The sequence below is a fragment of the Caretta caretta genome, chromosome 4 (genome assembly GCF_965140235.1).
Source record: "Caretta caretta isolate rCarCar2 chromosome 4, rCarCar1.hap1, whole genome shotgun sequence".
Taxonomy (NCBI): domain Eukaryota; kingdom Metazoa; phylum Chordata; order Testudines; family Cheloniidae; genus Caretta; species Caretta caretta.
Window position 1 is genome coordinate 20,832,375 of NC_134209.1, and position 15,715 is coordinate 20,848,089.

General features: G+C 52.2%; 1 protein-coding gene across 1 annotated transcript; it reads left to right on the plus strand.

Annotated features, from left to right (window-relative positions):
- The first annotated feature begins 10,829 nt into the window (after positions 1 to 10,829).
- Positions 10,830 to 13,197, plus strand: CLDN23 (claudin 23). Its single transcript, XM_048847094.2, has one exon. The coding sequence runs from the start codon at positions 11,219 to 11,221 to the stop codon at positions 11,954 to 11,956; it is 738 nt and encodes a 245-aa protein (XP_048703051.1). The 5' UTR covers positions 10,830 to 11,218; the 3' UTR covers positions 11,957 to 13,197.
- Positions 13,198 to 15,715: the final 2,518 nt, after the last annotated feature.

Genomic DNA, 15,715 nt, shown 5'->3' on the forward strand with positions numbered 1-15,715 from the left:
TTGCCTATACACTATGTATACCCTGTAATTAGCTAACCCTAGATCAAAGTGTACATTAATGAAGAGTGTAATCAGATGTTAGAACTTCATGAAAACGAATGGACAGTTACTAGTATTGTTCTCACGTATCTATTCCTATTATAATGCAATGGCCAGATGTATATCCCTGTAACAGGAAATGCAAATTTCAAAGCAAGGAGCCAGGGAGTGACTAAAAACATTTGTCAGGCTGTTATCTTTGGGAAGAAGATATAAATACTGATTCAAAGGAATGATGCTGCATCTCTGGCCTGTTTGGATTCTAACAGCATGGAATATCTGGCCAAGTGGACGGAGATCCCTAGAGTTATTCTGGGTAACCCTGAAAGACTTTTGGGAAACTGGCAGATTACTACATCTCTGCTATCACTTTGGACTTATGCACTTTGACTCACCTGTTAATGTATTTTACCTGCTTTAACCTCTCATCTCTTTTTCTTAGCTAATAAATCTTTAGTTAGCTTACTAGAGAATTGGCTGCCAGCCTTGTTTTTGGTGTGAGATCCAGAGTACCAAATGGATCTAGGGTCAGTGACTGATCCTTTGGGATTGGGAGTAACCTGATTTCTGGTTTATGTGACCATTATCATTAAGTCCAGTTTGTCTGGATAGCAAGATGGGCTGGCAAGCCTAAGGAGACTGGCTGTGACTCCCTGGTGAGACTGGTATAGTGATCCAGGAGTGCACATTTGTTACCAACTTGATGAAATCTAATTATAGGAAATACCACCAGTTTGTGGGGCGGGGGGCGGGGTCTGCCCTGTTTTCTGACAGTCTGCCCTGAGATTGGTACTCGCAGTAATGGGCCACTCCAGACAGCGTGACACCTCCCTCCCAGCCACGCTCTGTCCACATTCCAGCTAGCAACAGCGAGCGAGTCAGCCTGCAGGCACACTGCTCAGCACCATATCAGGTCACATGGATGTCGCAGGGCTCTGGTGGCTGACACAGCTGGGTGACTCTGGGGCCTGGCTCTGCCTGCATCGCTGGAAGCGGGGAGGCTGGCGTCAGCACTGACTGGTTGACCAGGAGCTACGATACAGTGCAGTCCGCTGTGCACATAGCCACTCCCTGCTGTCAGGTGTGAGTGAATTCAGAATAACTCCATTGGGGTCAGAGGTGTTGCACTGGGCTGAGTGAGAGCAGCATTAGGCCAGTAGTAGTCTGAGCTCCCTCCCACGGTAGCGCTACCTGTGGGGGCTCTGTATTTGTATATGAAATGCTGGTGGGACTGCAGCACCATTTGCAAAGGGACCAGTCAGTTCAACAAGAGCAACATTCTACTCACAGGACTGCAGGCTGGGAACCTGCTGCTTTATTCCACTGCATTGCCATGGGGAGGGGATGGACTCCAAACTACCAAGCAGGAAGGGACAGGTGGGGAATGGCTCCCTCCCCAAAATTACTTGGCGTAACTCAGTTAGTCCTATGGCAATCCCTTTACGACAGCACCCAGATTCACAGGAATGGCCATCCTGGGTCAGACCAGAGGTCCATCTAGCCCAGTAGCCAATGCCAAGTGCCCCAGAGGGAATGAACAGAACAGGTAATCATCAAGTGATCCATCCCATGTCGCCCACTCCCAGCTTCTGGCAAACAGATGAATTTGGGTGTGACGGGTTGGAAAGCATGGTGAATATTAGCCACAAACGTCAATGTCTCCATCCTTCCTTACCGATGAAAGCGATCCCTGGTGGGTACAACACAGCGCGGTGTCCCTGTCTGGGGCTCCAGGGGACAGGCTGCCAGGGGACTTGCTTGACAATGAATGGAGTTAACAAGCATCCCCTTGTTTGTGTCTGGATCCCTGAGAACAGAGGTCCCAGACGAGACGGGGAGGGTGTATGATGAGTGTGTGTTAGCATGAGTTCTGTACCTTCACCACCCTGCCCCTCCTCCTGCGGGAGCACTTCCGGGCCCTCCTCTGGCTCCGCATCAGCCAGAATGCTCGATGTCTGCATGCAGAACAGGTAAGGTAGCAGAGAAGGACCTGGTAGAGGGTGCCCAGGAACGTGAGACTTTGTTCCGGAATTTCGTAGGACCCATCCAACTTGTTGGCAGCTCTTTACATCAGCTCTTAATGGAGCATGTCTGGTGGGCTCTGCTGTGCCCTCTCTGGAGCCAGCTCGGAGCTGCTCAGCCACATCCACTTAATTCAGCCCCACATTGTGGCGATCTGTTAAGGGAAGTGGCCTTTAGTATCGTGGAGTCAGCTCACCCTCAGATTCATGGACAAGCGACCATCCCAGGCTCCATGCACAGGCAAGAGGGTCTGGAATCCGGCTGGTTTCCTGGTGTTTGGCTGAATGGAGTCTTTTGGCTTTAGGCTGAAAGTAGCTATCCCCAATAGGCAGTGGCAGTCAAAAAGAGGAACAGGTTCCATTAGAAAAAGGAGAGATAATAAGTCAGAAAATAACACAATGCCACTATATAAACCCATGATACACTTATGCCTTGAATACTGAGTGCAGTTCAGGTTTCCCCATCTCAAAAAAAGATATTTTAGAAGTGGAAAAGGTGCAGAGAAGGGCAACAAAAGTGATGAGGGGTATGGAACAGCTTCCATATGAAGAAAGATTAAAAAGACTGGAACTGTTCAGTGTAGAAAAGAGACACCTAAGTGAGGAGGGGGGCAATGATAGAGGGCTATAAAATCATGGCTGGTGTAGAGAAAGGAAGTGTTATTTACCCCTTCACATAACACAAGAACCAGGGGTCAGCCAATGAAATTAATAGGCAACAGGTTTAAAGCAAACAAATGGAAGTACTTCACACAACGCAGTCAGCTCGTTGCCAGGGGATGTTGTGAAGGCCAAAAGTATAACTGGGTTAAAAAAAGAACTAGATAAGTTCATGGAGGATAGGTCCATCAATGGCTATTAGCCAGGACAGCCAGGGACGTAACACCAAGCTCTGGGTATCTTAAACCTCGAACTGCCAGGAGCTGGAAGTGGACAACAGGGGATGGATCATGTGACAATTGTCCTGTTCTGTTCAGCTCCTTTGAAGCACCTGGCACTGGCCAGTCAGAAGACAGGACACTGGGCTAGATGGCCCATTAGTCTGACCCAGTGTGTCCTTATGTTGGGCTGGGAAAGGACTCTGGAGCAGCTGGGCCGCTGGCCACAGGCTGGGGATCAGCCAAAGCCTTTTCTCTCTGTTGACTTTGCTGATTCCTCTTGTGTTTGTTTTACACCTGAGATTGTCTGAGCTGCTGGAAGAGCCAGACCCCTGCACGTGACTGGGTGCCAAGTGGCCTTTGTACACTGCATTCCTTCCAACTGCCTGGGAAGTTAAAGGGCCAAAGGCAGCGAGAGCCACCAGTCCACTGGGCTAAGCCAGAGTCTGGGCGTGCAGGTGGGTAGGCACTGGGCTGGCCCTAGACTTTGGGGGACCCTGTGCAGGGAGACACTACTTTGGACCCACTTTACTCCCCGCCTATAGGAGCAGACGCGAGCACCAGTCAAGCATTTTCTGATCCAAAACATTGTTCATCAGCAAACAAGTTCAATCTAAAAATGACATTTTTAATGAGAAAAAAAATAATTTTCAAAAGTTGGCGAAGAGTCCCAGTGGTGGAGGCGAGACTGGCTGAGAGTGACTCAGAAGGAAAGGGTCACTTCCCCTCTGAACATATGAGGTGATGAAAGTTACTGTGAAAAGGGAACATGTCCCCCACCCTCCACTTTCCTACACTTGCTGAATGGAAAAAGCTGGGAAACGGGAGGAAGTGTGGGAAACTGGGGAGGAAAACAACTTTCCTGGGTTTCCTAAATTCCCCACAGGAAAAATCAGAATTTCCCCATGGGACCATTCTGAAAGGGGATTATTCTAATCTGTGAAAATTTCCATAGGAAAATTCCTAGTTTTCCCACTAGCTCCCCTGGGCACTGCTCCTTTCTTCAGCTCTAGGCTGCCTGGGATCCCCATCTTCAAGGTGTTCATGAATCGTATGACTGCTGCCATCCACTTACTTGGCCAAGGACATCAGGACAGTGCAGCAAAGCAATGAGGGAACTCAGCTACAGATGTTCAATGGGGCAGGATTAGGCCTGAGGCCACAGTGTGATCGGCTGCACTATGGGAGAGCCAGGCATGGCTTGGGAGCCCACCAATGAATCATAGAATCATAGAATATCAGGGTTGGAAGGGACCCCAGAAGGTCATCTAGTCCAACCCCCTGCTCGAAGCAGGACCAATTCCCAGTTAAATCATCCCAGCCAGGGCTTTGTCAAGCCTGACCTTAAAAACCTCTAAGGAAGGAGATTCTACCACCTCCCTAGGTAACGCATTCCAGTGTTTCACCACCCTCTTAGTGAAAAAGTTTTTCCTAATATCCAATCTAAACCTCCCCCACTGCAACTTGAGACCATTACTCCTCGTTCTGTCATCTGCTACCATTGAGAACAGTCTAGAGCCATCCTCTTTGGAACCCCCTTTCAGGTAGTTGAAAGCAGCTATCAAATCCCCCCTCATTCTTCTCTTCTGCAGGCTAAACAATCCCAGCTCCCTCAGCCTCTCCTCATAACTCATGTGTTCCAGACCCCTAATCATTTTTGTTGCCCTTCGCTGGACTCTCTCCAATTTATCCACATCCTTCTTGAAGTGTGGGGCCCAAAACTGGACACAGTACTCCAGATGAGGCCTCACCAATGTCGAATAGAGGGGAACGATCACGTCCCTCGATCTGCTGGCTATGCCCCTACTTATACATCCCAAAATGCCATTGGCCTTCTTGGCAACAAGGGCACACTGTTGACTCATATCCAGCTTCTCGTCCACTGTCACCCCTAGGTCCTTTTCCGCAGAACTGCTGCCTAGCCATTCGGTCCCTAGTCTGTAGCTGTGCATTGGGTTCTTCCATCCTAAGTGCAGGACCCTGCACTTATCCTTATTGAACCTCATCAGATTTCTTTTGGCCCAATCCTCCAATTTGTCTAGGTCCTTCTGTATCCTATCCCTCCCCTCCAGCGTATCTACCACTCCTCCCAGTTTAGTATCATCCGCAAATTTGCTGAGAGTGCAATCCACACCATCCTCCAGATCATTTATGAAGATATTGAACAAAACCGGCCCCAGGACCGACCCTTGGGGCACTCCACTTGATACCGGCTGCCAACTAGACATGGAGCCATTGATCACTACCCGTTGAGCCCGACAATCTAGCCAGCTTTCTACCCACCTTATAGTGCATTCATCCAGCCCATACTTCCTTAACTTGCTGACAAGAATACTGTGGGAGACCGTGTCAAAAGCTTTGCTAAAGTCAAGAAACAATACATCCACTGCTTTCCCTTCATCCACAGAACCAGTAATCTCATCATAAAAGGCGATTAGATTAGTCAGGCATGACCTTCCCTTGGTGAATCCATGCTGTTCCTGATCACTTTCCTCTCATGCAAGTGCTTCAGGATTGATTCTTTGAGGACCTGCTCCATGATTTTTCCAGGGACTGAGGTGAGGCTGACTGGCCTGTAGTTCCCAGGATCCTCCTTCTTCCCTATTTTAAAGATTGGCACTACATTAGCCTTTTTCCAGTCATCCGGGACTTCCCCCGTTCGCCACGAGTTTTCAAAGATAATGGCCAATGGCTCTGCAATCACAGCCGCCAATTCCTTCAGCACTCTCGGATGCAACTCGTCCGGCCCCATGGACTTGTGCACGTCCAGCTTTTCTAAATAGTCCCTAACCACCTCTATCTCCATAGAGGGCTGGCCATCTCTTCCCCATTTTGCGATGCCCAGCGCAGCAGTCTGGGAGCTGACCTTGTTAGTGAAAACAGAGGCAAAAAAAGCATTGAGTACATTAGCTTTTTCCACATCCTCTGTCACTAGGTTGCCTCCCTCATTCAGTAAGGGGCCCACACTTTCCTTGGCTTTCTTCTTGTTGCCAACATACCTGAAGAAACCCTTCTTGTTACTCTTGACATCTCTGGCTAGCTGCAGCTCCAGGTGCGATTTGGCCCTCCTGATATCGTTCCTACATGCCCGAGCAATATTTTTATACTCTTCCCTGGTCATATGTCCAACCTTCCACTTCTTGTAAGCTTCTTTTTTATGTTTAAGATCCGCTAGGATTTCACCATTAAGCCAAGCTGGTCGCCTGCCATATTTACTATTCTTTCGACTCATCGGGATGGTTTGTCCCTGTAACCTCAACAGGGATTCCTTGAAATACAGCCAGCTCTCCTGGACTCCTTTCCCCTTCAAGTTAGTCCCCCGGCCATCCGTTCCCTGAGGGAGTCGAAGTCTGCTTTCCTGAAGTCCAGGGTCTGTATCCTGCTGCTTACCTTTCTTCCCTGCGTCAGGATCCTGAACTCAACCAACTCATGGTCACTGCCTCCCAGATTCCCATCCACTTTTGCTTCCCCCACTAATTCTACCCGGTTTGTGAGCAGCAGGTCAAGAAAAGCGCCCCCCCTAGTTGGCTCCTCTAGCACTTGCGCCAGGAAATTGTCCCCTACGCAGAAGGAGCCATTCATGCGGCTCAGGGCAGAGGGGCTCCAGCGGCATGTTACCCCCTCTGAATACCCCGGTGCCCAAAAGGGCCATGGTGCAGGGATGGGCAATGAGGAGGCTGCAAGAGGAAAAGTTGTTTGTAACCTCTGGGACTTGTGCCTAAGGAGCGGCAGCTGCAAACTGCTGGGTTTGAGGCAAGCAGCCCTGAGCACAGGGCCCGGTCCTGGTGGGATTTGGAGAAAGATGGACAGAGCAGGGAGAAAGCCAGAGGGGAGAGGAGTACTTGTGGCACCTTAGAGACTAACCAATTTATTTGAGCATGAGCTTTCGTGAGCTACAGCTCACTTCATCAGAGGGGAGAGGGACTTACAGGAGCAGGAAATCAGGGAGGGACCGCGCTTGGGGGAACCACAGAAAGGCTTTACGCGCTCAACGCCCATCTTCTCACAACAGGGAAGTAGCTCAGAGTCTAATTTCCAGAGCAGAACGTCCCTCCCTCCTGGCCACAAGCTGACTCCACCCTCCACTCCCTTCACATCACAGTCACTAGCACCTTCCCATTGTTGCGAGCTAAGTGCCTCACTTTTCAAGTCAAGAGCACAGACAGCCGGCAGCAGGAGAGGACCTGCGACTGGCTGAACTGGGCTTGTCAGCCGTGCCATTGACTAAGCACAGAGGCTGCCTCCTTCTGCATGAAGCCTTCACCCTGACAGTTCCAAGCCCGCAGGCCGATTGTGGCTCCCTATTCCTCCAGGAAGTGAGGGCAGGGAGGGAAGCTTAGGACACATGCCAGGGGCACAAACACACCACTCAGTTTGCCTCAGGGAGGCTTCACACCCGCCCCCCCACTGGCCAGGGCCAGCTGGTTCTGATCTGCAGACCAGGCCCCACATCTGAGGGTGCTTGTGAGAGACCTGGTCTGTGCTGCCCAGCGATTCTGAACTATCCTAGTGAATACAGTAGCGGGGACTGATGCATTTGCAGCTCCTTGGAGCAGGGAGCCAAGCCAACCGAGTGTCTATAGACGTCATTGGCGTGTGAGCCGCTCTGGAGAAGAGCACCCATGCCTGGGCACTAGGGATGAAATGCTGACGGCAGAAGGCTCCCTACCCTAGCAGTGGGGCATTTCTGCTGAGGCCGGCTGATGGGTGGCTACCTCTCCTGCCAGACAGCAGGCTCCCAGGGCAAGAGCTCCATAATCTGCGCCCAAAGAGCACCCGTGGGCTGGCCCTGGCTACCTCAACAGCTAAGTTATCGCAGCAAGTCGTAACTGTAGCGCTAGGCAAGAGGCGACGCCACCCCTGAACCATAGCTGCTTGGCGGAGTGGCCTTTGGACTCTCACCAGTAGGTGACACTACCTCAGGCAGTAACGGCCAGAGAAATCAACCCTTAGACTCTCACCATTAGGCCCCTTGGGCTCATGCCTCGGAGTAGTGTCACGAGGCAGTACCGCCGGCCCGGAGCACACAGCCAAACCCTGACAATCACCGTCTTTTCTGGTAAGCCTGGTGGAGCTGCCGGTGTGGAGCTGGGAGCAGGGCAAAGCCCTTCAGCAGGTGTGTAGATCCCCAAGGTAAATGGCAGAGATGTTTCCTGTCCTGAGGGCTGGCAGCATGTGTGGGTACATGTACCTAATGGTCAGCAGAAGCTGGAGAATTCCCTGGGCCAGCTGCTAGTGCTGAGCCTGGAGACTCCTCTTGGGATGACATGACAGGCTAGACTCCACAAGTGTGGAGTCCTCATTTCTGGAGTCCTGGGCCTGGTTTTCCAACGTGCTGAGGGCTCACAGCCCCCGTTGCATCAATGGGAGCCATGGGTGATCTTCGCCTCTGGAAATCTGGTGCTTGGTGTCCCATGCTGGGCATCCAGAAATGGAGGAACCCAAAGCCAGTGGCCACCTCTGGAAATCTTTAATCTTTCAGGTTCCAAATCAGTCCTTACAAACGGAGGCCATGTCTGGTCTCCAGCCCCTTGTCTGGAAGAGCAGGACTTTGTGCTGATGTCCCTGGCTAAACATTTACCCCTCCTGTGCAGTGTGGTGTGCCACCTGGCTGCAGCACTCCATCCCAGAGTTGGCTGCATACTACTGCAGGGATATGGTTGTAAAGGGCTTTAAGATCTTGAGGATGAATGACATATATGTGGGGGTGTGTACACTGCCCAGCTTTAGAAGAGATTTATTTTTTAGTTGATGGGAAGGGAATTGATTTTGGGTCAAAATGATTTTTGTAAATCTTTTTTTAAAATAAGTGAAATGGTTAATGCTAGGATAAGCACACCATGGGGCAATTAATTCAATAACTATGTATGGGTAGAGAGGAAGCTATTGGAATTCCAGCCAGCAAGAAGCAAAATCCAAACACAATACTCAGCTTCCTGTTTCTAAGCAGTCAGGGGATGAGATCTGTCCCCTCCAGTATAGATTGCTTGGCTTGGGGTTTAGGTGTAGGGGTGTCTGAGTCCGCATTCCTTACACTGAGACACACCCAACCAGCAGGTGAAGCCAGGCATGAGGGATGTTGTTTTCTTCCTCAATGTTTGCTAAACATTTTAGAGCCAGAACACGGGATTCAGTTTAACCCCTACATCCCCTCAGGCTCCCTGCTGGGGAGAGTCTAGGATTCACTTCTCTTCATTGCTAAACCACTGTTGGATGCCTCAGAGCAGTGTCCCTCAACCTTTCCAGACTACTGTACCCCTTTCAGGAGTCCGATTTGTCTTGCGTTCCCCCAAGTTTCCCCTCACTTAAAAACGACACGCTTACAAAAATCAGACATAAAAATACAAAAAGGTGTCACAGCTCGCTGTTACGGATGCATTGCTGACTTCCTCATTGTTACCATAGAATTATAAAATAAATCAACTGGAATACAAATATTGTACTTCCATTTCAGTGTACAGTATACAGAGCCGTATAAACAAGTCAGTGTCTATGAAATTTTAGTGTGTACTGACTTCGCTGGTGCTTTTTATGGAGCCTGTGGCAAAACTAGGCAAATAGCTCAATGAGTTGATGTACCCCCTGAAAGACCTGGGCATACCCGCAGGGGTACGTGTACCCCTGGCTGAGAAGCATGGCCTCAGGCGACGTGTAGGAACGGTCCTGCGGTAAAAACACAGTTAACACAGTGCACTTTCGTTTTACTACCAGGTAAACTCGCTGAGGTCAGCCCTATGGCCCTGCCAGGGGTTGCTTCCCTGTGCTTTATCCTGTCCCTGAGGTAAATCCCACAATTTTTTAGCTAAAAATCTCTCCAGTGCTGCTAAGCCTCCACTGCCTTCCCACAGTGCTCCCTAAAGGACAGACACGTTCGCTCACAATTAATGGGAGACACTCCCAGGGGATGTCTACGCAGCAGCTAGACACCCGCGGCCAGCCCGTCCCCGCCGACGCGCACAGCGGGGCTGTTTCATTGCTGTGGAAGTTTCCGGGCTCGGGCTGGAGCCGGGGCTGCAGGCCCCTGCGTGGTGGGAGGGTCCCGAATGTTGACCCCGCAATTAAACAGCCCCTGAGCCCCGTGCACCCGAGACAGCTGGCCCAGGCCGTGTAGGTATACCAGCTGCCGTGTAGGTAGACCCCAAATCCTTACTGAGGCTCCTGCACGAGCAGCTTGTTTTCCAAGGTGCAGCACTCCCAGCAGCCCCCCCGAAGTCATGGCAGTGCCGGGTGCTCTGCCTGGTTACGTACGGCAGCGTCTTCTCACCGCGTTGAGAGCCTAACCAGGACTCTTGGCCTGGTACGATAAGAGCGGGAACCGTGGCACCGAAGCCCTCTGTGCCGGACAGCCTGTATAGAGCTGGGCTTGTATGCCTTTAAATCCGATATATCCAAGCAGACCCTGAACAAAGGGCCCTTTTATATCTGCGACCAAGCGTCTGCTCTAAATTGGGCGGCGTGTTGCGGGATCCCCTCCTCTGTTGACCTCCCCAGTGTGTGCACCAGCTGGATCCAGGCCCCACCAAGGGCCTGGACACCCCTGCACGTGCCCCGATGTTCCCCTGGGAGGGCAGGTGAGGGGGGCGGTAACATTTCCTGCCCAGGCAGATCCAGGCCATGCAGCCATCCCAAGCTCTGATTTCAGTGCAGCCGTGCCACTGTTATGGCTCAGGGGCCGAGCGCAGACCTTTGCTCAGCACCGTTAAAAGCAGCCACGCACAGGCTGGGAGCAGCAAAGGGCTTTTCTGCAGTCACTTCACACCAATCCCCACCTGCCCAGCGGTTCGGGAGCCTTTAGGGCTCCTCCCTGGTTACTGTTTCACCTGCAGGGGTGGGGAAGCCCTGCCTTCTCCTCCCCTCCCCTCCCCTCCCCTCCCATAAAATACCACCCAGAACTTGTTTGGCAGCCGGGCTGGGTTTCTCTGTACATGCAGCAGTTTCGGTCAGAGCCGCCAGTTTCCTTCTGCTGGGGACAGAGCAAAGAGGAAGCCGTACGGCCGATGCCCCCTGCGACCGGGCTGGCAAACCCAGGAGGTGAGGGCTTGCGCAGGGGCTAACAGCGCTGGGCTGTGCGGGCCGGGCAGGTGCCAGGGCCAAGCGGGAGCGGGCCAAGAGGAAGGGCCCTGTGCTGGGTAGACCACAGCAGCTGTGGTGGGGACGGCCATGGCTCCGTCTGCCTCTGCAGTAGCATTGCGCCTTCCACCCCTGTGACTGGGGCAGCAGCGGCTCTCCTCTCCCCAGCACACCGGTGGTTATTCCCTCCTCCTCCCTGGGCCCTGCAATATGCGGACGCCGTCGGTGATGATCGTGGGCCTGGTCCTGGGCCCCTGCGGCCTGCTGCTGAACCTCATCAGCACGCTGACTCCCTGCTGGAGGCAGGTGAGCAGAATACCCAGCAATCCCGTGGATCTGATCTATCAGCAGGGCATCTGGGACCTCTGCGAAGAGACCCAGAGCACCCACCAGCGCCAGTGCGGCCTGCCTGATGAACTCGGCTACTTCTCCATGCAGCCAGTGCAGGTGGCCAAGGGGCTGATGGTCTCCTCGCTGATTGTGACTGTGGTGGGGCTGGTGGTGGCTGCTCTGGGGGTGCGCTGCTGGCAGGAGGAGCCCCACTACCTTCTGGCAGGCCTCTCTGGCCTGCTACTCTTCGCCTCCGGGCTGATGAGCCTCATCCCCGTCTCATGGTACAACCACGACCTCAGCACCCTGCCAGTGCCCGCAGACAGCACCTTGGAGGCGGGCTACAGCCTAGTGCTGGGCTACCTGGGCAGCTGCCTGGAGCTCATTGGGGGCTTCTCCCTGGCACTCAGCCTCCACCAGTTCTGCCAGGAGTGCAGGAGAAAGAAGGCAGCTACCAAATATCCCCACCACAGCCAGCAGGGCCCCGCCACTGTATCTTCCAGAGGCTTCATGCCCCGCAGCCAGAAGCCGGCTCCCAAGTCCTTCAGCAACCCCGTGGATGTACTGGAGGGAGAAAGAAGCTTCAGCCGCTCCCTGCCCTGTGACTCAGACTTATAGCCCTGCCACAGTGGGCCTGGCAGACACAGCCCCGACCAACACGAACGTGGGCAGTGCGGCACGAGCCGAGAGGAGCCCCTGCCAACGAGAGGCCAAGGCTGACAGGAAGGGGCACTGTGCCAGGCTGACAGCAGCAAGGACCTCTCCCTGCCTCTCTGCAGATGGACCCTCCTGCTGCAGCAGCGGGGGCCTACGAGAGTTTGGTACCCAGAACTGCAGCCATTTCTTGTGGGCTCTGCACAAGAGGTGGATATTTCTGTGTATAGGCATAGCAAGGGTGACATTATTGATGATTTGCACATTACTGCCTGGCCATGGTGACTTAGACAGTTCACAGGAGGGGGCAGATAAAATCTTCAAAAGCACCTACGTGACTTAGGACCCTCCATCTCGTTGGAAGTCAGTGGGATTTAGGCTCCTAATTGCCTAAATTACTTTGGGTAAATTTTTCAAAATTCTCCAGGGCTTTTCAGTGGCGGCTTGGAGCCTAAAAACCTTTGAGGATCTGGGCCAAGTGACGTAGGAGCCTGACACCATGTCCTTGGGAGATGCGGGACGCGCAGCTCTTTTGAATACGCACGTGCTTAGTTCAGAGTCTAAATATGGAGCCTAACTTTAGCCACCAGCATATGCGATTCTTGGCCAGAGATGTTACGGACAGACTGTTCAGAAAAGTGACCCAGGTTATTGCAGTCTAGTTATTGTATCTCTATGTAATCAGCACCTTCTCAGCTTCAGCATTTACAGCTGGAAGGCTGCTGAGTTCTAGCATTCAGTCACTTCTTTGGACAGAAGCATGGCGAGCCGGGCTGGATTTAGGGGCAGGCAACCCAAGTGACTCTCTGAGAGGCTGGGCTTGGGGCGGGGTGCCGGTGGTCCGAGTGCTCTCTTCGTTGAGAGCAACAAAAGGGAAGGACAGGTTTCAGGTATTCTGTCCCTGGATTCATTTTTCACCAACCTAGAATGTTCTGGAACTTTGTAGAATCTCGTGGAACCTTCCAGACTTTCTCAGAACCACATTTTCCTTGAACCTCCTAGACTGTTTTCAGCTATGCCCATGGGTGTATAAGGGGCGACATGGGTGGCAGGTATCGTGGGGGGGGGACAGGCTGTGCCTCCCCAAACAGCCCAGCATGGCTTTGCCCACACTCCGTCTGAGGCCCCCTCCTGCTTGTCCTTCCCCCTTGGCCCCAGCCCAGGCTGACTTCTCGTCTTCTGGAAAGCCGGATGGGGCAGCTGTAGGGGGGTGCCGGGGGGGGGCCTGGGGCCATGCTGCCCTGTGCTTGGGGCGGGGGCTGCCTGCCCTGTGCTCAGGAGGGCTGGGGGCCGCGTGCTGCCTGCCTTCCCACCCACCCGGTGTTCAGGGGTGGGCGACGACAGGGAGAGAGAGGGTGGGGGCTCCGCTGGGGGTAGGAGGCAGGCCCGGCCAGGGGCTAGCCTCCCACAGCTAGCGGCTCACCCACCACCCATTGGGGTGGGGCAGGCATCGCCAGTCATTCAGTGAGATATAAGAACAAAGTCAAGCGAAGCGAGAGCCCAGCGGCGATATTGTGAACCTTGTTTTATTGTGTAATTATGAAAGTGGACTTGTGTTTTACGATCTGAAGAGTATAAGTAGCGACTAATAAAGGACATATTTAATGAGACACCACAGATAGCTATCGAACCCCTGTCTATGCAACAATATAAAATAAATACTGTTACTTCTCTGTTATGCTTTACACGTAATGTTTGGTGACTTTCTAAGACTGCGGAACATAGATTTTTGCTCTCCCTAATACTGTCTGTTTTCCCCTGTAAAAAATAAAAGATGCCCGCGAAGAAGCCTTCAGGAGTTCAGTATAGGAAGCGAAAAGCTCTATTGCAATCTCATTTGCAGCAAGGGGCAAATGTGATGGGAAAAATATCTGAAACAGAACGTAGACCAGGCTTTCAGCAGTAGTGATCGTCCCAGGGCAGAAGAAATTGAGGAATTTATTTGCTTAGATATGGCTCTTCTGCTGCCAAGAACTCTGTGATACATCCAGAGGCCATCGGGGACCCGAGTCAAGGTGGGGCAGCATAGCCACATGAAAGCAATAGGGGTCAGACCCTGGGTCCCACCTTAAAGCAGCCAGACCCTCCAGACTCCTGGTCCTAAGGTCCGAGCCCTTGCTTAGCACTGTGTAGACATGTCCTAAAGTGTGTCTGTCTGTTATGTGTACAAAGAGTCAACAGTCTGTGAATCATATTGACAGAGACTGACCCTGTCCTCAGTGCTGACCATACTAAATGAGTCTATGCAGCCCAGTGGCTGGACACATTTCAATTTGACATGTGTCAACTGGCTGCTCATTGATGCTAAACACAGTAGCCAGGGCCCTACAGCTGGGGAGCTCACACGTGCAGTGGCAGCTAACCCCCTCCCAGTGAAATGGTAGCTTGTAAGCCAACTTGTCCTGCTGTCCGTGCTTCAGATTTGAGGTTAGAGTGAAGGCAGATGGCAAGTGTGCACAGCAGAGGAAGGGGGGAAGGGAAGGGGCGTGTGCTAGGCCTACTTTTACAAAGGTGAACTCAAGGTAAGTTGAGCTGCCTGTTACCTTCTGAAGAGGAGAAAAAAAACAAGCACAACTCAACTGTAGGACACGTCATTGCAAACTGCATGCACCATCTGCCTTTTGGGCCTGAAATTGGGGAGGCATTGGTTAAAATCAAACAAAGTGTATCATCCAAATGTGTCACTCACACTGCGTGTAATGCAAGAGGCCATGATTCAACTGCAGCTTCACCGACCCTAGCTATCATACACAAGCAGCTGACACGCTCTCTTACAACTTGTCCGATCCTTCTTATGCCTCCACTTATGGAAGTTTTTTGCTCTTGCAAATGTTTATTAGACCAGTCACCAGCCACCTAAGACCTCTGCTCTCACAGGACAAGTAACAAAGATGTGTACCAGTCAGCCATGTGTTACTATGAGATTCAAAGTCAGTTCAGCTTTGTGATCCTACACTGTTTCTCAGGGGGGGACCAAATCTGATAGCCTTTTGCCGGCAGTGAGGCATGAATAAGTTTCTCCCATTAGCTTTAGTATCTCTTATGGCTGGCTCTTTCTGTAAATATCTCCGCCTTTTAGCACATCTGCAACTGCTCCTCACAACACAGCCAATGCTCTTTAGCCCGTCGGATGCAGGCCCCGGTGGGCTGAGAGGCATTCGCTGGTAGAAATGGTCAGAGTGCACAGCTGAGTGAGGCAGGAAGGTTTACATTTCTGTAGTTACTTTGATAATAAGAAAGAGTGATCTAGGAATCATGGGGTAGCAATTGCACTGTTATCTGCTTTTACAATAGCACTATTATACATCACAGCACCATCACACCTGTGGGAGGAGATGCAGGGACAAGGGGTCCAGGCAGCTGAATTCTCTTCCAGGCCCTACCCCCGACCTTGAGCAAGTTCCATTAATTCCCTCACTAGCTGGGCTCTAAGCGGTCTTGTGGAGGTAATGGGGTGTGGTGAGTGAGTGTGGTGTCCAGCCCACTAGGGCCTTCTGATGGTGTATTTTCATGCCACCTAGAGCCTAATAGGAGTGCTCACTTTGGGAGTTCCTACAGGTCTACCTTATGCCCCGGCTGGAGCTCCGGGGGGTGGGGGGAAGACAGTGCACGGGACTGGGCTACCCAGAGGTAAGCTATCATTGCCTGCTCATCACAGCAGCCAGACAAAACCCAGCCTCCCTGTCCCCTGTGGTGGGTTACAGAGTTCTAAGCCTGCTGGGG